Below are 23,623 nucleotides of genomic sequence, written 5' to 3'. Positions count from 1 at the left end.
TCCATGCTTGGGCTCGCGATGTCGTCTTTATCCCCACGATATTCGTCATCGGGCTGACCTGAGACCCCAGACCACAAGACCAGGAACAACCCATATACTGCCGTCCTATTCGTCAGGACATCATCTCTACACCCCTTTGTGGACTACATCACCCTCGTTGGCCTATCTTCCTCCACGCTCCTGTGTCGAATCAGTTACGCCAACCTGCCCTGATGATTGCATCTCGTGTCTCGGGGAGTTGCCTATGAATGGGGGACTTGGTTGCTTTCCCCGACTGCTTGGCATATTACACGACGTGTCCCAGCTACTCTCAGATACCTGATCTCCCCGTCCAACGACCTCTTACGAAACGCTGCCGACACGTTGCAGGCCTCTAATAGCCCACATCATATAACTGATTTACTCCACTCACCGAGACGCGTCAACAGAGACTTATACACCGCTTCTCAACTAATTCATCTCATGTCTTGAACGATATCCCAGACTTTGGTACCGTGTAAAACATATTCAAGCCGTCCCGATGCCAGGCCGCGCCACCACTTTTGGCCTCGGCCTGGCCAACGTCCTGGGCATCAAGCTGGATGACCAAAAGTCGGACTCACAGGACGAGGTCACCCGAGGCGAATCCATTCTGTCGATCCAGAGCAATACTTCTTTCTACGAGAGAGAGCCTACATCAGCAGAATGGCTTCGAGAACAGATCCCGTCGCTAGACGAGTTGGCCGAATATGGGACTTCTCTGTTCCCCTTCCTGACATGGATCGGCCACTATAACCTGCAGTGGTTTGCTGGAGACTTGGTTGCTGGCATCACCATCGGTGCTGTCGTTGTCCCTCAGGGAATGGCTTATGCCATGCTCGCAAACCTGGAACCCCAGTTCGGTCTCTATTCATCATTCATCGGCGTTTTGATCTACTGGATATTCGGCACCTCCAAGGACATCTCTATCGGCCCCGTCGCTGTTCTCTCCACCGTGGTTGGCAATGTAATCCAAGACATCCAATCCTCAGGACATGATATCCCAGCACATGTTATTGCATCGGCTTTGTCTATCGTCGCGGGCTGCGTCGTCCTTCTTATTGGACTACTCCGGTGTGGCTGGATAGTCGATCTTATCTCCATCACCTCCCTCTCCGCCTTCATGACGGGTTCAGCCATCACCATCTGCGTTGGCCAGTTGCCTGCTCTCTTGGGACTGACAGGGTTCTCCAACCGCGAATCTCCTTATCAAGTTCTGACCAACACACTGAAGCACCTCGTCGAAGCAAGACTTGATGCTGTCGTCGGCTTGTCGGCTCTGACCGTCCTGTACTTCATTCGCATGAGCTTCAGCGCCGCGGCAGAACGGTTTCCGAAGCACAAACGCGTCTTGTTCTTCGCTAATACAATGCGGACCGTCTTTGTCATCTTGGTGTACACGATTATCAGCTGGGTTCTCAACATGAATAGACGAGATGATCCCCTCTTCAAAATTCTGGGGACTGTTCCAAAGGGTAAGTTTGTTTTAGATCCATAGTAAAGGGCCTCAGGCTAATGACACTATAGGATTCCAAAACGTTGGCGCACCAAAGATAACATCTGAACTGGTCTCCGAGTTTGGACCACACCTACCGGCCACGGTAATTGTGTTACTTGTAGAGCACATAGCCATCTCCAAGTCATTTGGGAGGGTCAACAACTACACGATCGACCCATCACAGGAAATGGTTGCGATTGGCATGGCCAATCTTATCGGACCCTTCCTTGGCGCCTATCCCTCAACGGGGTCTTTTAGTAGGACGGCGATCCAGTCCAAGGCTGGCGTGCGGACGCCTGCTGCGGGTATCATCACTGGCATTGTTGTTCTACTTGCAACATATCTCTTGACATCCGTATTCTTCTATATCCCGAGTGCTGCCCTGGCAGCTGTCATTATTCATGCGGTTGGCGATCTTGTCACGCCGCCAAACACCATCTACCAGTTTTGGAGGGTTTCTCCAGTCGAAGTCTTCATCTTCTTCACTGGTGTCATCGTTAGCATCTTTGCTCAGATCGAGGATGGATTGTATTCTACTGTCTGTCTTTCTGGGGCTGTTCTTATCTACCGAATCCTCAAAGCCAACGGCCGGTTCCTCGGTAAAGTCAAGGTTCACTCAGTCATTGGCGACCATGTTATTGGGGATGATCATCGAAAAGTCGTGGGGCAATATGGCACCTTTGAGAACCCGGAGACTTCAGCGAGGAACATCTTCTTGCCACTCGACCATGGCGATGGTTCTAACCCCGAAGTCAAGGTTGACCACCCATATCCAGGAGTCTTCATCTATCGCTTCTCCGAAGGCTTCAACTATCCAAACGCAAACTCGTCATTGGATTATCTCACCGATTTTATTCAGGCGAAGACTCGACGCAGCAGCCCTGAGGCCTTTGAACGTCCAGGGGACAGGCCTTGGAACAACCCAGGACCGAGGAAATCTGCGAAGCGGCCTGCACATGTCGACTCGGATTCTCGGTTGCCAACACTGAAGGCGGTAATTATGGATTTTAGCTCAGTTAACAACGTCGACATCACCTCCGTCCAGCGGCTCATCGATATTCGGAATCAGCTCGACTTGTACGTTGCCCCTGACATGGTCGACTGGCACTTTGCCTGCATCAACAATAGATGGACAAAGCGGGCCCTTGTATCTGCGGGCTTTGGAGTAAAACCGGACGGCGAGGGAGCCCAACATGGATGGAAGTCGATCTTTAGTGTGGCAGAGATTGGAGGGCAAGACTCTGCTGCAGCGCTGGCTCGGGAAACAAGCTACCATGACGTCTTTCCCAGGCATACGGACCCAACTGAAGAGGAGGCATTGATTGGCGGATTCTCTCCTGGACAGTCATATGGTGCCATGTCGCCAGGAGAATTAGAGAAACAGAGACGACGCGGTGCAGTGGTCCATGGTCTGGACACGCCCCTATTCCACGTCGATCTGACGAGTGCACTCCAAAGTGCAGTCGCAAATGTTGAAGCGAGATCGGATTTTAGAAGCGCAGCATCTGATTAGAGAATTTTGGTTACGAGAGGCGTACAGCATAGCGACATTAGCGGGTGTTTTTGATGTTGGAGCAGATAGCATGGATAGGAGCGAGCATTTGACTTGGATGTTGCAGAAGCCCGAGAGACGGGGCATGCGATAGATTATGATTTACGTCAATAGACTTTCTAGATTTGATAGAATCATCTTCCTTTAACTCGGTATCTAAACCGTTCAGGCGACGAAAGTTCCAATGCCTCTTTTAAAGGGTGCTGTTAAATGGATGTTGTCACATGACCTCGCGCAGTGAGATTTCCCACTTTACGCGTCTCCAGCGCGGACTCCACTCGAGAACCCCTTGCAACCCTGCGTCATTCACTCGAGTCCCCTTCTGTTGTTGTACCAACGTGAATCCCTTCAATCCAACGGAGGCCATCGTAGCAACTTCTTTATCGGCTCAAATCTTGGTCGCCACGACTACCCCGCTGCAATGGTTGCTGGATGGCAGCGGCTGAACGAGAAGAAGTCGCAGCCTAATCCCAACATCGTCTTCATCAAGCCCTTGGAAGGCCCAGACAAGAAGATAGCCCAGGATTTCCTCGAAAGAATAGCAGCGCAATGCCGTAAGATACTACTTGCCCCATACCTTCAACTTATCGCTAACACTTGTCACAAGGCCCTATCATGCGAGAACACCACCTCTACGTAACCTCCTTAGAGGAGTATGAGCCTAATCGTGAATTCGTTGGGCGGAATTTTAACGCTGGCGAAGTTGTTCAGCTCGTCCTTAAATCTCCCAGTACCGGGCGTTGGCTGCCGTTCAACTACGTCCAGATGGTTATGATGCATGAGCTAGCCCATTGCAAGCAGATGAACCACTCGCGAGCATTTTGGGCTGTTCGCAACTCGTACGCTGCCCAGATGCACGATCTGTGGTCCAAGAACTACACTGGAGATGGTCTCTGGGGAAGAGGTGCCAACCTGGCTACTGGCGCCTGGGAGAAGAATACGGTGCTCGCTGATGACGTTCTGCCAGAACACCTATGTGGAGGTACATACCGATCACGGAAGAAGAGAAAAGCGAAGCCACAACTATCTTATCATGAGAGAAAGGAGAGGAGAATTCTCAAAAAGTTTGGCAAGAATGGAGTCGCACTAGGAGCGGATGAGGAGACCAAGGTCAAGCTCGAGAGCGGAAAAAAGATCCAGGCCAAACCTCGAGTGGCCGGCAGCATGAGAGGACGGGAGCTCCGGGCAGCGGCTGCACTGGCTCGCTTCGAGAAGCAAAAGACAGAGCCGGAGCCTACCAAGGACGAAGACGAAACCGAATCCGGCTCTGACAGCGAGTATGAAGATGAAGCGGGGGCCGACTCTAAGGACGCGGTTGATGTTGACGGCAAGAGACTTGTTGATGGACAAGGAAGAGGGATGGTCAGGGTCTGCGAAGATGAGGACGCAAATGACCCCGAAGCGAGGGACGAATCTAAGGAGCTTCAGAACATGATCAGAGGGATCAAGCAGGAACATCCCGAGCCGCAAGCTCTAAGGACGATAAAGGCACAAAACTCTGGCGTCCAAAAGGGCAGTTCTTCGACCAAGACACCAACCATCGCGGTCAAGAAAGAGCCCGATCACGAGCCTGGAGGAATCAAAGAACCAGCGAGGCCCACCGCAGATCGTCACGATGCCTCTAACAACAGCTCGACGGCGGTCAAGAGTCAACGCGACCTACCTACAACAGCAACAGCCCGGGTGAGCAGTAGTTCTCTCTCGCGTAACAACCAAGCCGAGACAACATGCTCCATGTGTTCGTACGCCAACCTCGGTCTGGCACTCACATGTGCCATGTGTGCCAACGTACTTGACCCTTCGTCTACACCGGGCTCGTGGGCATGTTTGAGCGACTCGTGCAAGTACACGCAGTATCGTAACGCTAGTGACTGCGGAGTGTGTGGACTATGTGGGAAAAGAAGGGTCCAAGCTGGATAGGTCGGTGTACGGCTAATGAGGGGCTACATCAACTCCTTCCTCTTGTCTATGAGCCTGTCGGTTGCTACGATAGGTTTTCAGCGATGGGTTGTCGGTTGACGGCCATGCTTGCACACCCCGGGATATCCACGAATGATCAATGTTATGATATGCGAGAGAGCGGATGTTTACCAGGGTTCAATACGAAGAGGAGCGCAGACATGGTTGATTCATCAATTCAGCAGTTGGCTGAAGATATTCCGGACAATCATGCCCTTTCAACATCAAGCCTCCTTCATCCCAGTATGAACGACAAGCATATCCTTTCACTTTCGATACCGTGACTTCAGTCTCCCGCCTCACAGACAAGACCCCCTTTAGACGCCAACCCATATTTCCACCAGCCCTCTGTTCCTCCTCCTTGTCCATCCTCTGGGATTTCGCTCGATACGCCCTGCTGATTGTGAGCGCTGTCACTACAGCAGCTTCTCCTAAAGGTCATACCATCCTGACCAATGTCTCACATAACTCTAGCGCAGCCAAGCGCAACAAGATCCTGCACGATCGAGCTGTGATGGGAGATCGATCACAGCGCCTTGGTGGAGTGAAGTGTCTCGACCGCGATCGGCGCTTCATAAATCCAGGGATACTTCACATGCGAGAGGGGGATCCGGGACATCTAGCCGCATGAGTGGGATGGCAGAGCTACTTACATGATATGTCCATGGAAACATGTCTCTTCACGGTAAACCGATCGTACAGCTGAACATACATGGCGACATGCTCGTCTTCTTGGAGGGGTGGAGGAGCCCCAAGAAAGACGGTCGGTGAGCTCGAAATTTGGATATTCACGTCACGGCGGTGGAAAGAGGCAGGAGATTCACAACCCCCGAGGAGGAGTGAAAGAGATGTCTTCAGGCGGCGCGGGCCGAGTCCCCGACGGAAAACCTAGAGGCTACGCGCGGCGCATCGACAGGCGACAGGACGTTTACGCTGGAGTAGCTATGCAGCGTGGATCTGCGAGGGCGAATAATAGGAGAGAACGAGAGCATGCAAGAATGGCGGTGAGTAAGGCATGTACCTTGGTGGATGGAAGCAAATCAATGATAAGCATGAAGGGGAGGAATGATGATCAAGACTGGAAGAGTCTGAGTTGTGATGGACGAGATGTAAGAACAAGGAGAGCGATGGGGAGGGGAGGAGGAGAGAGGAAAAGGTTGAGAAAGAGGAGGAGAGAACAGGCAAGAAAGTCAACGTTGGGGGAAGCCAGATCTTCCCAACCTTCAACTCCCGAAAGAGCAATGTAGCACTGGGAATGCCACAACCTTGAGGATGCAGACACTCGCAGCTAGTTTCCACGGCAATCTGCACAAGACTCCCTATCCATTGGGCAGTTCTTGTCAGATCGGCAGAGCTCACCGAGGTCCAGACCGTCTTGGCCCCAAGAAAGGGCGGGCGGGCTTGTCGCAAGGAAGCAAGGCAAGCCAAGTCGTGGTGTTGCAGCTTCGACACCTGGTTGCACCCCCACACAACCACCAGGAACGCCCCGCCCCATTCAGCTACAGTACAGTATCCGTTCTGTCCGTCTCGTCTCGCCCGCCCATCTCCCTCGTTCTCGGCTGTGAACTGCACGCTGCGGCACGGTGGAGATTCTCCAGTCCGAGTGTGTCACCCTAACTGGCACCATCAGAATCTTGCAACAGCTGATAGGCGGGCCACGCCGCCCACCGAGCTCGCGAATCTCCTGGTGGGGGGTTGGCCAAGACTGGGGAGAAAGGAGAGAGCTGGGAGGGCAAGGGTGGAACAAGGAATCGGCGATGGAGAACCAACTGGCTGTAATGGGCAGTTAAACAGTAGAAGCATTCATTCTGATGACCAAGGCTTCTAGGCTTCAAATAACATGTGTAGTTTCCAGTGTAGGTCTTTGAAGATCTCAAGTCCCGTTGATTGATAACGATGCAGACAAAGCCAGAGACCATGGTGTCTACACATTCCGTTGTCAAGGGGACATTCTCGCCAGTGAATGGAAGCGGAGATAAGAGCCATCCATGCACAGGCACTTTTGGAGCGCGCCTTGGAACGGTCTTGAGTGATGAGCACTCTTCTACCCCGAAAACGTCGTAGAATGGAGTGCACCAGTAGCTAAATCTAGCACTCCAAATGCAGAGAAAAGGGTGTCAAAGTGTGTGGGTGTGAGGAATCTTGCCCAAGGTCAAGGTCAAGGCCAAGGCCAAGCAGAGGCGCCAACGCATCGGCCGGGGTGCCGTGAGCCGGTCTCGGGAGCTGGTGCATGGACGCGGGGTAATAGTACGGTTGATGATTGGCCCAGGGGTCGAGAAACGAGAGAGAGACCAGCAACAGGCCTGTCCTGTCGTACGGGGAGCAGCCTTCCTGCCTTAGCGGAGAACTAAAGCGTTGCATGAGGGACGAGCGTGGCTTCTGGTGGATCGTGAAGCCATCGAGCATGACATGGCCGTGCGTTCCACATAAGGTGAAGAAGAACGTGGCCATCGACACGCAGTCTAACAGTTCGTTGCAGGGGATTGACTAGGTAGGTAGAGTTGGCACTAGCCCTGCGACAGGTCAAAGCGAAAAGGGTAAATCAGAAAGAGAAGGGCAATGGAACAAAGAATGAGGAATTGAACATGCAGAAGGGGTAAAAGACCACCAAGAGCCATTGGCGAATCCAGGAATGTGGTGTCTCTCGGCTCGTCAACCGTGGCTGAGGTCCTAATCAATCAACATTGTGATGGTGACGAGCCCCATGGCGGACCGCAATGCTGATGAATGCCGAAGGATCCATGCTCCCACCCAGCCATGGACGGATGCTGATCGCATCTTCGCAGGAGGTTACCATCGTAGCATCACTTGATCTCAGATGCCGCACGCTAGCACGCCAACGAGACTGTGTGGCAGATGTTTGACAAGAGTCATGTCCAAAGAAATGGCGTGGTGGTGCGGATAGTTTGGCCAGAGTTGGTTGGGCAACTCGAGGAGGTGCCGGAGCGTCTTGACGACTGCCCAAGAATAGCAAAGGAGCACGCACCTCCGTCGCTTGATGATGAAGTTGAGATGGTTGAGTTGTGTGCTTGCTCCATTGCCTCTGAGTTACGTCCGGCCATCATCATCATCATCACCCACCAACTCCCCTCCCACCACTGCTGGTGATGGCGTCCTGCACATGGTCTCATCTGACGCGAAAGGCGCTGACCGAACGAGAGCTTGTGGAGGCGTCACCCATCCCCATCATTGCCCTCCAAGGTCCTCATCCTTCCATAACTGTGGGCTGCGTTGCTGGTACTGTACAGCGATCAACACTGGGTGACTGCCTGCGTGTCGACGTACAGTAGGTGCTGTAGTAGCGTACCGTTGTGCGTACGCGAGCAAAAGCAACCAACTCTTGGGATGAAGGCCTCCAACGAGCCCCCCTTTTCCCTTTCATTGTCTTGCTGCTTCGTTGTCAACTTCTCTCTGTACCTGGAAGGCGAAGCAACCCAAACAGCAGGTCAGCAAGCCAGATGACCCTGGGCCTGGGGGCAAAACTGCATGCGAGGTTGTCTCAGCGCTTCATCTGCTTGCTTGATTACTACCCCGCAAAAAAAAAAGCAAACCGTCATCTCCAGCGCGCGTGGGTGACGTCGGTGCCCTGGAGGCGTTGCCCGCTGTGGGCACTGTGAGGCGCTGCGAGGACCCTACGAGGCGTCTTGTCCGCTCTGGGATTGGCTTCTCTCGGGGCGGACCCTCTGGCACCCCCGTCCTCCGCAGTCGGGCTTTATTACGCTAGCGATAGCGTGTGTGCGTGCTTGCGTGGAGCCGTGGGCTCCGGGGAGCAACAGGGGGGTCCCACACTGCCCTGAGCCGCCATGAGCGTGTTCCATCTGTTTGTTTTGTGGTCGGGTAGTTAGGCGATGGATGCAGAAGTGCAGAGTGTCTAGGGACCAAGAATGCAGGCGAAGATGCAAGATGCTAAGACGGGCGGCAATTCGAATCGTCAGATGGGCTTTGCATACGAGGCCTTGTCGCTGGATCCAGTGGATCCAGGGCGCCACAACACGCACTCTGCAGCAGCAGCTGAGCTTGGAGGTTATCTCAAGGTTATCATGAGGACAGCTTAGGCCTGAAGATGGAAATTGGCAGAAAGGGGATGACGACGAGCTCCACGTGATTATGACAGGTACCATGCAGAAACTCAGAGGGGGAGGCAGCAGGCAGGTGCCATGCAGAAAGGGAAGGAGACTTGAGAGGCGGGAGACAACTGTAACCAGGAAGGTGGTACCAGACAACTTAACTCGGAGTCTTTGGTAAGGCGCCCGGGGAATGCGGTTGATTGATACCGTCCTGTCAGGCGTCCGTCCCCTCATTTTGACTTGCTTTGTCCAGGGATACCGATTACAAGGTACTTTGTTGAGTGACGATTTAGTTGGAAGTGGTTACTGTAAAATCGCGGACAGGAACAAAACATTTGACAGTGGAAAGAGAGACGTGGTGATGCATTGGCGGATGGGAATGGAGGTTAGTCGTCAGCCGCATACCTCATGGTCCCTTGGCCGCTCCTTCCACTTCCCCTTCGTTGCCTTTTTGGATGATACGAGCAGTGTCTGCATTGGAGTGCGTGTGTGCGTGCCTCCCGGGACCATCGGTCCTTCCTCGTGGAAGTTGAAGTACAGCACATGTATACATTTGTCATTGTCTCAACGGCTGCGGGCAACTCCAGAAATCATTCGATACCCTTGGTACCTGCTTCTCTGTCTCGCTTCCTCGTCGGCCTTTTTGCTTCATTTCTCATTCACTCACGTCACCTTGCTCAACAGATTTCACTCTCCCTTGACAAAAGGTAGAGAATAGTCAGGCCATTTCTCTGCTCTTCGAAACGCCTCTTGCGCCTGCATCTTCGAATACCAAACAAACACACATCTTGAGCCACCACCCCAAAACACCATCGACGTCAGATTTGCCGCCTGGGTCAGGGTCAGGGCAGGGTCAGGGATTCGCACCAAGTACCACCAAAACGGGACCAGTAAAAGCACATGGAAAGGCTGCCACAATCCATCACATCCGCGGAGACTCGGAGCCGGAAACTCGAGTCGAATTGACAAACCCCGAGATCCAGCCTCCAGCTGAGCGGCACTCCACCAACTTGCACGTCAGACAGGCCAAGAGTCAGCCTCAAAAAAAGAGAAGCGAGACAAGACAGAGCCAACACCCAAAAGCGATTGCCATTCCCATGCTACTGGGCTGGAGGGCCTCGTCCCACAATAGCCCTGAACCCTGAAGGCAACCCTCCTCGCAGAAGCAGACGCAGATGCAGCAGACGCCGACAGGGGACTGACTGCCAGACCGACCAACCCTTACCCGATCGCGGCGCGAGGTTCCACCCAGCACGAACGACGTCACTCTGCCCCCAGGCCATTTGCCGTTCTCCCCCATCTTCCCCCCGTCTTGTCCACAATCTTGCCCCATCTCTCCCGCAGGTCTCGCCCACGTCGCCCACCGTCTCAGGCCCCATCTCAGAGGCTAGCCGATACGTACCTACCGCCGTGTAATGCAAGCGCATCTCAGCGCCAGCCGACACGTCCACTGACGACCAAGTTGCAGCGACTAAGTTGAAGCGTTCGCTGGGGCTAACCAAACACCCCTGGTCGGATGGGCCTTGTCTTTCCCCTCTGGCTCTCGACTCTCATCGACCCCTCGACATCGGGGAGCTTGGACTGACTCTGACTCTAATCCGTTTCTGCACCGCCCGCCGGTGTCGCTGCTATTCGAAATCGCCGCCCACTTGGCTTTGATTCCCCCTCTTCAGAATTGGGCTTGACCAGAATTGGTAACGGCGATCTCTGATCATTGAACAGGCTGGCTGCTCCCCTGTTTTAGAGTTGATCAGCGTCGTTCACATTTCGTGTCCTCGTCCCATTCCCATCCATCCTCTTTGTCTTTATCAACCCCTCGGTGCCCCCCATCACCACCTCGCGCTCTTAAACTCTCCCCTTCTTCCCTCTTCTCTTCTCCTCTCTTCTCTTCTAGCCCATCTACTCGCTTCTCATCCTCATACATTATTATTTTCACCAGTGTTTCCATTGCACAAGCAGCGTCCATCAGCCCACATATTTCCCATCACTATCACACAATTGACATTCACGTGTTACGCTGTTGATACCATTCTCGAACCACTCTCGCGCCACTGCCGTAGGCGTCTCCCCATACTACACCGTATCCACGACTATAACTACCGGCGACGGTAGTTTCGAATTTTTGCCCATCATGTCTACCGACACAGCTCAAACCACCACCAACAACGGCGAAATGTACACACGCAACAGACGAGGATCAATCACTCAGGCCGCCCTGACCAATCTGTTCCAGCGAGGGAACTCGGTCCCCAATGGCAGCGGGTTTCCCGGCCAAGCCTCTGGCCCAGTCGACACTGGCCGCCGACGCCTCTCAGTCACCACCCTTGGCCTCTCGGGCACCTCGCCCACCAACACTTCGTCCTTCATCCGACGGGGCAGCATGTCAACCAACTCGAACAATTCCGACTCGATTGACGAGAACGCCATTGAAGACGACGATGCGTTCTTTGGGTCCGCTAAGACCGCGCCCACTACGCCTTTCGTCCGACGAATGAGCTTCGGCACTTCCAACATGCGCAACATTCGCCCCAACGGCAGTCCCGGAAATGGTAATAGCCCATCCTCTCCTCCCTCCTCTCAGAATGGGCGAACGGCCCATGGTGGACGAAGGGCGTCGCTTGCGGCTTCACCTGCGCAGGGGTCGAGCATCTCGGCCGCCCTGTCGTCGGCACGCCGTCCAAGCATCGCCTCTTCTCTCCCACAGGCAAGCAACACCAAGTATCCAAGAGCCCCATCTGACAGTTATTCGCGCCCAGACCAGCAAGGTTTCAACTGGTCCGAGCAGCTTAGGTCTCGCGCCGAGAGCTCCGTCACCGGTGCTCGTCCTTCTTTCTCGCTCGCGTCAACCTCTCCACCCCGCGGCAACTCGATCCACGATCGGGCAAAGTCCGTCTCCGAGATGCCCCAACCCCCGGTCCAAGCTGCTTCCGTCAAGCATCAGCCAAAGCAGCCTGAGCGGCCCAAGCCGGATGCCTTCCAGGAGAGAATCCTGAAGGGAGACTTTTACATGGACTGAGTGGCCACACACAGGTTCCAGAGTCTCGCGACAAAATGATGATGATGATACAATGACGACGACCCGCCCACTTGGCCACCACTGTCCGACGCCTATAATAGCCGTCTTGGACTTGATTTTTTGTTTTTCACCATGTCGGATCGCACTGCGCAATGTCGTTCTTGATTCGGTCTTTGCACATTCAGCCAATTTTCCCTCCAAGGAGATCCCTCTCGCTTAACACATGGCTACTCTCTCTGCGCTTTTTATGTGTTCTGCAAGCAAGGAAAGCTTCTTGGGACGCGGCGTCCCTCGGAAAACGCTGGAAAACTCGAGCTCAAAATATGCAACCTACACGGAATCTACGGATGGCGTACAGGAAATGAAGAAGACAGAATGATTTGGCAGAGCATACTCTGATGGAACTGGTGGAAGGGTCACACTGACGACAAATACACTACGACAACTAGCGAGCATGGGGAGTTTTGGACTTGGTGATTGCTGGCGTTTATGATTTCGTGTTTGAGTACAGGTACGTCAAGCACGTGTAGGATTATCAATTATCAACCGGCAATGGGAAGAAATGGTATCCGGGAGGAAATCGTGAAGAAGGGCATTTGCCACTTCAAGACGTCGAGCCAAGGAAGCGGCGGAGTTGGGGCGGCGGCTGTCCATGATAATGGGCTGGTAACTATTTGGAAGGGGGCATCAAGGCGGGAGGAAGGATAGCCGAGGCGTTGAGCGCGGAGGGCAAGGTCTAGACCACACTAGAATGAATGGGAACTGGTCTTTGATGCCATTTGAACTGTCCAAGACGGTGATGCAGTAATGAGTGATTCTTTAGCCAGCAAAGTAATCAATGATAACGATTACAGTATCTGTTCAGATCTGTTCAGAGCCCTCCTTGATATCATGTACATGGTGGTGGATGGGAGAGGGAACAACTAAGCTAATACAGACCTAGACCTGTCCGAAAGGGTGTAACTAGAACACCAATAACAACCCCAAACCAACTCCATCCCAGACTCCAGCACCCAAAAAAGCATGTGAAAGCGTTATCAAAAGATATGCTCGCTCTCATGTCCTGAGCCCTCGACTCCCCTTGGGCCAAGTCATCCATCCATCAACCCGACCAAGAAAAAAAAAACCACACCGCTCTCCCCACGTGCAAGCTCACATGCCGCAGCGAGCGCTAAGACGGATACTCCGGAGCGTGCAGCTGGCTGCATTGTGCATGAGGCGACTCGGGAGCGTTCCAGAGGATGGAGGGGGGGCGTTGTGAAGGATTAAAAGGTTACAGAGAAAAAGTCTACATCGTTTGATCTGGGCGGCAAAGGCGTCAAACGTTTTTGCTGCGACGGGTATCAGAAAAGACCGGGCTAGAAGCTAAAGATGTTACCAGACCCAGGAAGACCCTGGAACACGTCGTTGAACCACGGCTCGTCGAGGAAGATGCGCATGCCGTCCTCCCACATGCCCTGTGAGCCCATGCCCATACCCATGCCCTCGAGGTCCCAGCCGGGCGCGAGGCTAAAGTCCTGCATGTCGGCGGCGTTGAAGCCGTTGCCGACGCCCGACGTGGTGGGCAGGAGGGTGGGCATGACGGGTGCCATAGCCGCAGCGAGATCTGCCGAGAGAGGCGGCTCGAGCTGGGACATGGTGGCCGGGCCCGGGGGCGGGAGGGAGGAACCCGAAGAGCCGGCCGTGTCGGCCGACTGGGTGCTGTCGTGGAAGAATGGCTGTGGGGGCTGCGGCATGGCCGTGCCCCAGCCGAGTACCGAGGGCCGGCCGCCGGAGGGATCACGGTTCCGGGGAGCGGCGCCGGCGCCGCCACCTGTAGCGACTTCGGAGAGGAGCTGTAGAGGAGTGTTTGCGGTCGAAGGGCGCTCTGAAGGCTGCGACGACGAGTTATTAATTGGAGTGGGCGTCTGCTGCTGCGGCGCAGGAGGAACTGAACCCGACTCCTTAGCCTCGGCCTTGGACTGCTTATAGAACCAGCTGCGCAGCATGACAAGGACAACGAGGAACTTTGCAGCGGGGCGACAACGATCATCAGCCGCCGTGGCGCGGAACTTGTCCAGCAGGGCGTCAAGGTGCCGGCCGACCTGCATGTCGTTCTTGTTGAAGATGCGACCAATCTCCGATCCCGGCGCTGAGGCCGAGAAGTAGAGCTTGATGAGCATGACAACGGCGTAGGCGACGCGGACAAAGTTGAAGACGGGGAGGCAGCGAACACTGAAGACGTCCATGGCGAGAAAGGCACTGAGGAGGCTGTTGATAGAGCTGAGGCATGTCGATATTGCGCTAATGTGGGCAGCCGTCAGCTTCTCGTTGTTCACGAGACCATCACGGAGGGAGTCGGCTGAGAAGGGAGGCCGCAGGGGTTCCACGGCAGTTGAATGCAGGGCCATCTCGTGCATGTAGAGGCTCAAGACGCTGAAACTCATTTGAAGGGTTGCTAAAGTCTGTCAATGCATATTCCAGGTGGCTGAGCTAGGACTTAACTTACACTGTTGGAGATCAGCAGGGATGGATTCATGGTAGTCTTTAAGGTCCTGCTCGAGCCCCTTGAGAGTATACTGGGTCTTTGGATCGGTGATACTGATGTTGGCCGTAGGATCGTCGAGACCAAACTGAACGCCAACCTCCTCGGACAGACGATGAGTCCAGACGAGATGGCAGAAGTAGGCGTCGGTTGGCGCAGCATCTGGTGAAGACTGGAGGATCTTGACACTCTCAGCCATGAAGGGGTTCCAGCGGATCAGGTTCGGCCGATGCAGAGCCATAGACGTGTTGGCCGCCAAGAAGTAGCACGTCAACCATGTCCGACGACTCTCCATGGTTGTTGGATCCGGCGGAGCCCATCTCCGAGTCGGACCATTAAGGGGACCAGTGCGCCAGCTATCAGGTATCACCTTGCCACGGCGCTGCTTAACCTTCTGGCCGAGACCGATGTCAATGGCCATGACAGCAGCCATGTGCACCATCTGGTAGAACTTGAGTTCCTCGAAATGCTCCGGAGGCCAGTACCATATGACGGCCACGTTGAGTGCCTGCACCATCTCGAGACTCTTCTCGCCCGCGAGCATCACCTTTTCAGCAAAGACGAGCATCAGCTCCTTCTGCAGTGTCTTCTGGAGAACGGGCGATTCAGCCGTCGCCGCAGCCATGACAGCCAGAAACAACGTCGGCTTAGTCCTGCGGAGCTCGGCCACCGTGAAGCCCGGCGGGAAGATGACGGCGGGAAGGTGAAAGATCATGTGGTCGTTGTACCGCGCAAACATCTCGGCCGCCTTCTCCATGCTGATGATACCACGCTCGACAATGTCGCCGCCCTTTGCCCTCGTCAGGTACGACGCCAGTGCCTCTGTTGGTGTCTCCTCTGCACGTTGTTGCTGCTGCTGCTCATCTAGACCTTGGCGACCCTCAAACTTTCTCTTCTGCCCAGCCGTCGCTGTATTGGATGCCCCCATCGGCTGGCTAGGGGATGGTCGGTCCGGCCTCCCACCCTGCTCTGTTGTTGGCGCTGCAGACATAATACTATGTGATGGTGTAGGTAACCCCCAGGCGGGGGACTGGTTGGGGTTCCTCCAGGTGATGTTGTAAGAAGATGCCGGAGTCGCGGCGGTAGCAGGATCGGGCTTGTGTGGTACGGTCGGCGAGCCCCCAACGCCGTGTCCGTGGCTCCCAGGCGGCGCAGCCCTCGCTTGCAGACTCGCCGTCAGGGCATCAATCTTCTTCTCCAGCTCGGCGACCCTGCTATCCGTCTTCTTCTGGCGCTTGCGCGTGGGCATGGTGACCACACAGCTCCTCCCAGCCTTGCGGCATCGCTTGCAGGGCCCCTCGTCGTTGGGGTCTGGCTCGCAGCGCACCTTGAGCCCGCGACACGCCTCGCATGCCCTTGGCCGCTTGGCGTCCCCTCCATCGGGATCGGTGTCGTGATGCTGCTGCTGTTGTGGTGTCAGACCGGTCGGCGCGTCGGGTGTATCGGCGCCGTCGCCGTTGTTGTCGACGGCGTCATGGCGCGCGTCGTGAGCTGGCGACATCAGGGCGGCGCCACTGGGGGGAGGCTCATGGCGGGACGGCGACGCCCTAACAATTCCGTCGGCGGCGCTGTTGTTGTTGGTCAATGAAGAGGCTCGTTCGCCGCTGCTTGCTCCGAGTCGAGGATCCAATTCCATCGGGGGTTCGTCGATAATGTCGGCCGGTCAAGTCTCGAATTTGGCCGTTCATGACGCTTGCGATGGAGAGCACGGCAATCTTTGGCCCCGTCCTCCGACGTTTCCGGGAGGGACTACCTTGAAAAGGGTGTATGACTAAGCAGCCGTCGGAGCATCGCCTCCTATCCTCCGCTCCCCATGTTGTACCAAGACAACTTCAATGCGATGCATCACTAATCATTAAAAAATGGTGTGTATATGGAGACATTTCTCATTACTATAGTCTGCCCAGAGTATTCAAAATAAACCCATTTGCTCGCATAAGGAGTCGTCAATCGTCCCCAAAGTGAATGAATGGATGAACAACTCCCATCCACGACGAGGCCAACTTGACGTGGCTTGCGAACTATCCAAAACGCCATGCTAAGTCAAAATACTTCAACTGTCCTTGTCAACGACAGACAGACAGACCACCCAGCCTCCCCGGCATCCTGAAACTCTTGAAACTCCGCTGCAGGGTCTCGCATGCTGATTATGCACGTGCTATCTCCCCAGTCTCTCGAGGCAACCTCTTCGTGAACTAGCAAAAGCAACCAAGAGTCTCCCCTCCCACCCAGGACAAACAAGGCAAATAGCACTCCGAGTTGTAACAATAACGCCTCTTCAAGGCACCGTTGATTCCGCTCCAGGATGCAAAAAGAATGAGAAAAAAATATTAATAGTATAGAATCGTCGTAAATTGGTATCATCGCGTGTCGAAACGAGTGGGTATGGTATGTTGCAAATAGCAAAACACAGAAAACACCAGTCACATGTACAGTTTAGAATCGCGTTTCCTCTCGGAGGCGGCTCTTTGATCCTTGGTGGTGCGGTCCTACGATACCGCCCATGAAGATGGCGCTCTCGCGGCGTCGGTTAGGAACAAAGCTTTGGTCGTACGCTGCCGAGGCACTGCCGAGATCCTCGTGTGAAGCCTGGTAGATACGTCGGTCATATCCGCCGCGGGTATCATGCCCAGAGGGCGGTCGATATCCGCCATCGTAGAGTGGTCGTGAGTCGTAGTGGTTTGAAGGGTCGAAACCTGGCCTGGAGGCGCTCGATGGAGGCGACGCCCGCACTGCAGGATTGTTCATCAACAGAGGAGGCGTAGGGGTGGATCGCTTCAAGTTCTGAATCGAATCCTTGCGCATTTGTCCATGAGGAGAGGCGCCTCCTGATGTAGACGGTCGAGTAGGAAGCTCGAATCGTGGCGGTGCATCAGGGAAGCCGCCAGCGTGCAGGTCAGGCTCAGAGATAGGTGATGGAAGCTCGTAGGCCTCGGCATCAATACCAAAGATGCCCTCATAGTTCTGCAGGAACATGGCAAAAACAGGTGCCGGAATGTTGAGCGTGGGTGAAAAGACAATACCGACATTGCGCACAGTCATCTTATTCATGTCCGCGTTATTAATGATCTTGATCAGGAAGCCAATCAGATACTTGAGCAGGGTGGCATTGGCTTGGGGAAGCCGCTGAACCAGCTCATTCATCGCGGCAATCTTTTTGGTGTGATCCGGAATCTCAATCGTTGACAAGAATTCCATGTGAAGCTCTCTTGTCAATATTGTCGTCGGTAATTCTCGCAGGTACAGTTTGAGCAGAGAAGCAACGGCGTGGATGTCGTAGTACTGTGGATCAGTCACCAAGTTGACATCTCCCTCAGTGTTGAACCTCTCCCGGAGCTGCTTGATGACCACGTTAGATCCACTGAGTCGGAAAATTCCTTCTTCGAGCACAGCGTCCTTCACATCCAGGTACTGGATACATCGATAGACAACAGCCGGGACAGGCACGTTGACGTCCGTGGGTGAGTTGTATCTAACAGCCTCTGCCAAGGGAGCTCCAAAGGCTTGCCTAACGGGACCTTGGTACGCGTTCTGCGGCGGCGTTGCGTTGGAGCCGCCCTCACTGCCGCCGAACAGCGAGTCCTGTCCTTCAGAGGAGGAGCGTGTCTTTGGACCGAACCCAAAGAAGCTTCGCTTCCTTTGCTTCTTCTCCTCGTTAGTCGGAAGTGACAGACCTGTCTTGTTGCCCCAAGCACCAGCATCAGAGATCGGCTGTGGGTCCTTGGGACCCGAGATGAGCTTGCCAGTCTGCGAGGACAAGCTATCAAAACCATGATGGTGGTGATGGTCGGGCAAACCGCCAGAAGTCTTGGGTCGCGCAGGAGTCGCAGGGGCTGCAAGTTGAGGGGCATCCCCAGCCTGAGTGTCACCATATCGAACACCGATCAGGGTATCCGAGTCGGAAGGATGGTGATGAGACTTGTGCGGCCCCTTTCGGACCTTGTTTCCGCCTGCACGTTCACCCAGCGATGTCTGTCGGTCGTGAACTGGGCCACTTCTTGAAGGCGGGGGCTCAGAGTCGTCTGGATCGCGGTAATCGATCCACTGCAGAAGCGACTCTACCCAGCGATCTCGCTCCCTGTCGCTCTCGGCGCACAGCACATGCTTGACATGGCTGCTCAAGTCCTTCTTCTTAGGCTCCAGAATGAGGAACGCGTGACGGAACTGGTTGTCGAGGTCTTCGCCAGTGGCTCCGCGAGCCGGGGATTGATTGTCGTTGCTCTGAGATTGCTTGCCAATCTGCGCACCCTGAAGCTTGATTGTTCCCAGGTGAGCGCCACCAGGTACTTCGTAGTACTTCAGATGCGGTCCATCGAGAACAAAGAATCTCGCCTTCCAACCGCCAAAATTCTTGCCCTTCTTGGTCAAGTAACCGCTACGCCGAGGCCGGCCATCAGCCCCAGTCTTGGAGCCACTGACCTCAGATCCTGAGTCGCCGATAGATCCTGTATCATCAGAATTGGGCGGGAGCACATTCGTCGACAGATACTTGCACACTTCAACGGCCGTGTTGGTGTCGAATGGAGTGTTGAGCAGGTCATCCATGAATTGCTCCAGAATCGCCCTGCGAGCATCAAGCTTGGCTGGCGCATGTCCACTGAACAATGAACGCTCCGGCATCCTTGCCTTGTATGAAGAGAATTGCTTCAATCGTTGATCCAGTTTCGTCAGTGACGCCGAGTCTTTCTCGACCCGCCAGAGCTCGCCGTTGTCAGCGCGTGAAATGACGGCGAGAGTGAAGACGGGATCCTCCTCGAGCTGTGTGAGCGAAAGCATGCTCGCTCGGGATGGCTTCATGCGCGATGAGGCCACCTTGACCTCAACAGAAGGAAGCGCGTTGGGTGGGAGAAGAAGATCAGGATATTCCTCCGTTACCAAACCCTTGTAGACTTCTGTTCGCTCGGTCGGACTTGACATTCTCGTCGATGGCTTATCCGCGTAGCCAACACTCTCTTCCTGCGTGTGTTGCTTTTTCGGCGATGTAGGATCCTCGGTAACGGGTGCGGTCGCTGGTGTCCTGGCTGGGGTTGCTCCCGGTGTTGCCAAGGGAGTGTTTGGAGGCAATGGGATAGGCGCCCGAGGGGGTCGCGGTGACAAAGGCGCAGCTTGGAAGGGCGCGGTCCTTGGGGACAAAGGTGGTGAGCTCATGTTGAAAGGGCGAGGGCTGGCAGGCAGGCCAGGGCTCAGTAAAGGCGCAGGGATCTCCCTTGCCTTGGGCGCGTTAAGCATCTGTGCCAATGAGGCTGTTTCAGACTCTGACTGAGATGTTGGAGGCACGTCCCTCGGGGATCCAGGTTGGCTAGACTTGCTCTTCTTGGATGCACTGCGTGCAGCCGCTTCCTTGAGAGCGATGATTTCTCGCTCCCGGTCGTCCTCCTCCCGCGTTCTTCGTCGGCCGCGTCGATCGTCGACAATCTCGTCAACTTCCAGGATATCATCGTAGTCCGAGTCTGACTCCTCATCTTCGGGCGAAGGGCTCAACTTTGGTCTCTTATCCTGAATCAACTGTAGGGGCGCAGGCGGGGGTTTTCTCGGCGGGGGCGCGGGAAACTGCGAGAATCCTTCATCAGTCCTGGGCGTCGCCTCAAGAATAGAAACAGTCGGGAGGTGTCCGGTCGGAGGCTTTGGCGGTGGCATCTTCGGCGGGTCGCTAGGCAGGCTTCGCGATGGAGGAATGGAAATGTTGAAGGCAATGTCCTTGAGAGGCTCCTCGCTCTTTTCCTTGCGGGCCTGGTCGGCGGCCCTCTCCTCTGCCTCGTGGTCGAACTTGTCTAGAGCGTGATCCTGAGGCTTTGGCATCGAGTGTGCAGGATTCAACAATTCACCCACTGCTGAATGAGGAGCACTGGGCTGGTCAGCCGGTGGTGTAATCGGATATGGTGCCATGCTGATGTCAATTGGAGAATTCTTCGGACTGTCGGATTCGAGGGTTGGCGAATCTGGAGTGACTGCCTGCTCCTTTGTTCGCTCAATATCGACTCGGGGAGCGGAGGGTCTAGGAGGTTGAGCAGGAGCCTTTCCAGTCCCAATGGGGGTCTGGGAAACAGCCGGAATAGCCATCACCTCCTTCAGCTTCTTCCTGTACTTCTCCTTGTCTTTCAAGGCTCTTTCGAGATCCTTGTTGAGACCGAGGATCATGGCTCGCTGCTTATCGACCAGGCGCCACAGCTGACCATTTTGTTGCGACTGAGCATGCTTCTCCTTGAGCAGGTACTGGATCAGTGCCTCGGGGCTTCCCGCTGTCTTGATGAGGTTCGCGATATCAGAGGCGCCATGCTGACCATCCTGGTTGCCATTGGGACCCGACTTTATTGAGATTGCAGAAATCGCTGAGTCGATGGACGAGTTTCGAGGCATGGACTTGGAGGACTCGGCCTGAGTCGCAGCTACCGGACCAGCCATGGCCGGCCGGGGATTCGAGATTGAGCCTTGGGAAGGCTTCAAAGTCACGGGGTCAGAGACGGTTCGTAACTCATTCGGACTACCTGGATAGCCCAGTCTGTAGAATGGTGTTAGTCTGCGGCGCCCGAGGCCGGATGGTCGTGGTACACTGCACCACTGCCTTTGAGACGAACCTAGGGCTCCGGGGTTCTGGTGATCCTTCGTCGGATGAGTCGCTGTAGAACGAGGTCTGTCGTACAATAGCCGTCTTCTTGGCGGCCTGCTCAGCTAGAGAAGTCGGCGTTGGAGTCTGTCGAAGAGGGAAGCTGATGGATCTCGGACTGGGACTCGTGGGCCCGAACGGAAAGTTGAGCGAGGTTGCAAGCGGACTGGAGATGGCTGGTCGAGGGGATCTAGATATCCAGGCGTGTCAGAAAGGCGACAGAGGATCTAGCACAGTGAAATGTTGCACGACAGAGCACAAGATGGACCCGGGCCAGATGTGGAAAGGCAGGTTGAGTGCGCACGAAGTACAGTGTTCGCCTCGCACAACATTCAACCCGGGGTAAAGAAGGGCGAGGTAGGGGAGGTAATTGATGGTGAAAGATGACGGAAAGCAAAGATGTGTGGCGGAGAGGAGAGATTGTGAGAGGCAACGGCGAAGGGGCCCAGGAGGAGGTCCGGGGTCAGCGATGGCCGGGGGGGGGGGCGTGTGGAGAGGGGACCGAGAGCGGACTTGGGACGAACATGCTCACTCACCTAGGACCCGACGAGGATAACGAGCCGAGGGACGGGACGGCCGGGTTAGAGTGTATGATGCGACCGACGGTTGGACTATCATCGACGGGGACGTCGGAGGGGGAGGCGGCGCGGTTGAGGTTGTGGTGGTGATCGAAACTGAAAGCTGGGGTGGTGGTCTCGACTGGTGTTGTGGTAGCAACATCGACAGAGTCGGAAGCAGGAGCAGAGGCAGAGGCAGAGGCTTGAGCACTCTGGAGCGCAAGCCGCGACATGGTGCGCTACGTCTTTGTCATGCACCGGGAGGCATGCATCAGCCAATGGGTTACAGGCCGGGACGGTGAGGTTTCGAAGATGCCGGCTGGCGCGCGGTGGGAATAGTCCCGAGCAAGGTTACATGCAACTGTAACCGCGATACAACGGAGCACAACGCAAGCGCAGGCCTGCACTGGCACTGTACAGCGTAGTGTAGTAGTAATAGCAGAAACGGGAGTATCAATAGCAGACAGAGGGCCGCTGCTGCGTGGTTGACGGGCGGGTTTCGGTGGGTGTGGAGTTTGGTATCGTCTGCTGACTGGGGGTTGAAGCAGGTGAAGACGACTCGACTGGGATGGAAGCCTTGTCGCAAGGAAGGTCGCGAAAGGAAGAAAAAAAGGTGGATTTGCCAGGCGACTGGAGACGGAGACGGGGACGGGGAGGTGACCTCAGGCGTAACGGGCGGCAGCGGGCACTGTAGCGAACGGCGGCAGCGGACGCAGGGCGGACAAGGGCATGGAAGGGACAATACAGTACAATGCTCTATCGTCGAGAGCAGCTAGAAGAGAAAGGGAGAGAAAGCCCGCGCAGAAGGGATGTTGGAGGTAAAAGGGAGGTAGGGATTGTCGTCTCTGGAGAGACGACCTAGGGGAGATTTGCTGATTTGGTGATTTTGCCTATTGCACCTGCCTCCATGACTGCACCCGACTGCACCAAAAGTGCGGCCACCCAATTCGGAAAGGGGGCAAAAAAACGGGCAGCAGAAACGGCCGCCAAAACGGTAATAGCTGAATGCTTGAATCATTGACTTTCCACGCTTCCTTTTTTTAGCCTTGATAGCCTTTGGGCAAGTTTTATCTCTACGTATCATCTCCGGGGACATGGGACAGGTCGTCGTCTCACCGTTTTCTACAGCAGATTTGTGGTGATTCAAGGCAAGCAAACATTCGACCCCAGCAGAGATCGGCTGAGCACGCAGGATGGTTGAGACGATGGAGTCGTTCGTCCACTTGGCTCAACAGCTCTGAGCAACGGGCAGGTGGGACAAGGGTCAAGGGGGGAGCAGAAGAGGGACCCCTTCTCTTCTTCGCGAGCGAGCTGGCGCCAGAGAATGACCCCCCTTCATCGCACAGACAGAAGGGGAGTCCCCCCCTCCCCCCAGGGGCCTAGTCGGAATAGGTAGAGCATCATGTCCTGATGCAGGAAGGATACTTTGACGGCATTGACAGGAACAGTGAATAAGGGGTAACCCAGCGGCCGGTGGTCCCCAAGAAAGGGCACGAGGAGCGGTACCACCCCCGGCGCCGAGGTCAGGTTTCCGCTAAGTGCCACTAACAAGATGAGGCGCCTTCTTCTGGAGGAAGGAAAATCGTCGACTGGATGGATTTCGATGTGAGCGCCACCCCAGCTGCGGAACTGTGGATCACGAGCTGTGAACCTGTGCCTGGCGCTGGGCTTGGGCTTGGCTGACTCGGGTTCCTGGGCTTGGAGTTGACGCAAGGCGGGCGGCTGCTGCGGGGAACAATTTGATAAGTTATTTAATTCCACCATCGAAAAGATGGCTGTTGATTTATCCCGATGGCTTTTTTACTCTCTTCCGCAAATCCCAAGATTA

General features: G+C 55.1%; 5 protein-coding genes across 5 annotated transcripts; 3 read left to right on the top strand and 2 right to left on the bottom strand.

Annotated features, from left to right (window-relative positions):
- Nucleotides 1-520: 520 nt before the first annotated feature.
- On the top strand, nt 521-3,029 carry LRP88_08147 (sulfate transporter family-domain-containing protein; the record flags this gene model as incomplete). Its single annotated transcript, XM_083244656.1, has 2 exons — nt 521-1,493; nt 1,546-3,029. 2 exons carry the CDS (start codon nt 521-523, stop codon nt 3,027-3,029), a joined length of 2,457 nt encoding a protein of 818 aa, XP_083099150.1.
- Nucleotides 3,030-3,489: 460 nt separating this feature from the next.
- LRP88_08146 (WLM domain-containing protein) lies at nt 3,490-4,988 on the top strand (the record flags this gene model as incomplete). Its single annotated transcript, XM_083244655.1, has 2 exons — nt 3,490-3,622; nt 3,676-4,988. The coding sequence occupies 2 exons, from the start codon at nt 3,490-3,492 to the stop codon at nt 4,986-4,988; spliced, it is 1,446 nt and encodes a 481-aa protein (XP_083099149.1).
- A 6,237-nt stretch (nt 4,989-11,225) lies between these two features.
- On the top strand, nt 11,226-12,110 carry LRP88_08145 (uncharacterized protein; the record flags this gene model as incomplete). Its single annotated transcript, XM_083244654.1, has 1 exon — nt 11,226-12,110. The coding sequence occupies one exon, from the start codon at nt 11,226-11,228 to the stop codon at nt 12,108-12,110; it is 885 nt and encodes a 294-aa protein (XP_083099148.1).
- Nucleotides 12,111-13,468: 1,358 nt separating this feature from the next.
- On the bottom strand, nt 13,469-16,270 carry LRP88_08144 (Zn(II)2Cys6 transcription factor; the record flags this gene model as incomplete). Its single annotated transcript, XM_083244653.1, has 2 exons — nt 13,469-14,547; nt 14,599-16,270. The coding sequence occupies 2 exons, from the start codon at nt 16,268-16,270 to the stop codon at nt 13,469-13,471; spliced, it is 2,751 nt and encodes a 916-aa protein (XP_083099147.1).
- An 800-nt stretch (nt 16,271-17,070) lies between these two features.
- Nucleotides 17,071-22,028, bottom strand: LRP88_08143 (GTPase-activating protein BEM3; the record flags this gene model as incomplete). Its single annotated transcript, XM_083244652.1, has 3 exons — nt 17,071-21,133; nt 21,210-21,428; nt 21,775-22,028. The coding sequence occupies 3 exons, from the start codon at nt 22,026-22,028 to the stop codon at nt 17,071-17,073; spliced, it is 4,536 nt and encodes a 1,511-aa protein (XP_083099146.1).
- Between the last annotated feature and the right edge of the window lie 1,595 nt (nt 22,029-23,623).

The sequence above is a fragment of the Fusarium phalaenopsidis genome, assembly GCF_050370095.1.
Source record: "Fusarium phalaenopsidis strain FUZ10S chromosome Unknown contig_32302, whole genome shotgun sequence".
Taxonomy (NCBI): Eukaryota; Fungi; Ascomycota; class Sordariomycetes; order Hypocreales; family Nectriaceae; genus Fusarium; species Fusarium phalaenopsidis.
This window is presented reverse-complemented; position numbering and strand designations above follow the sequence as displayed.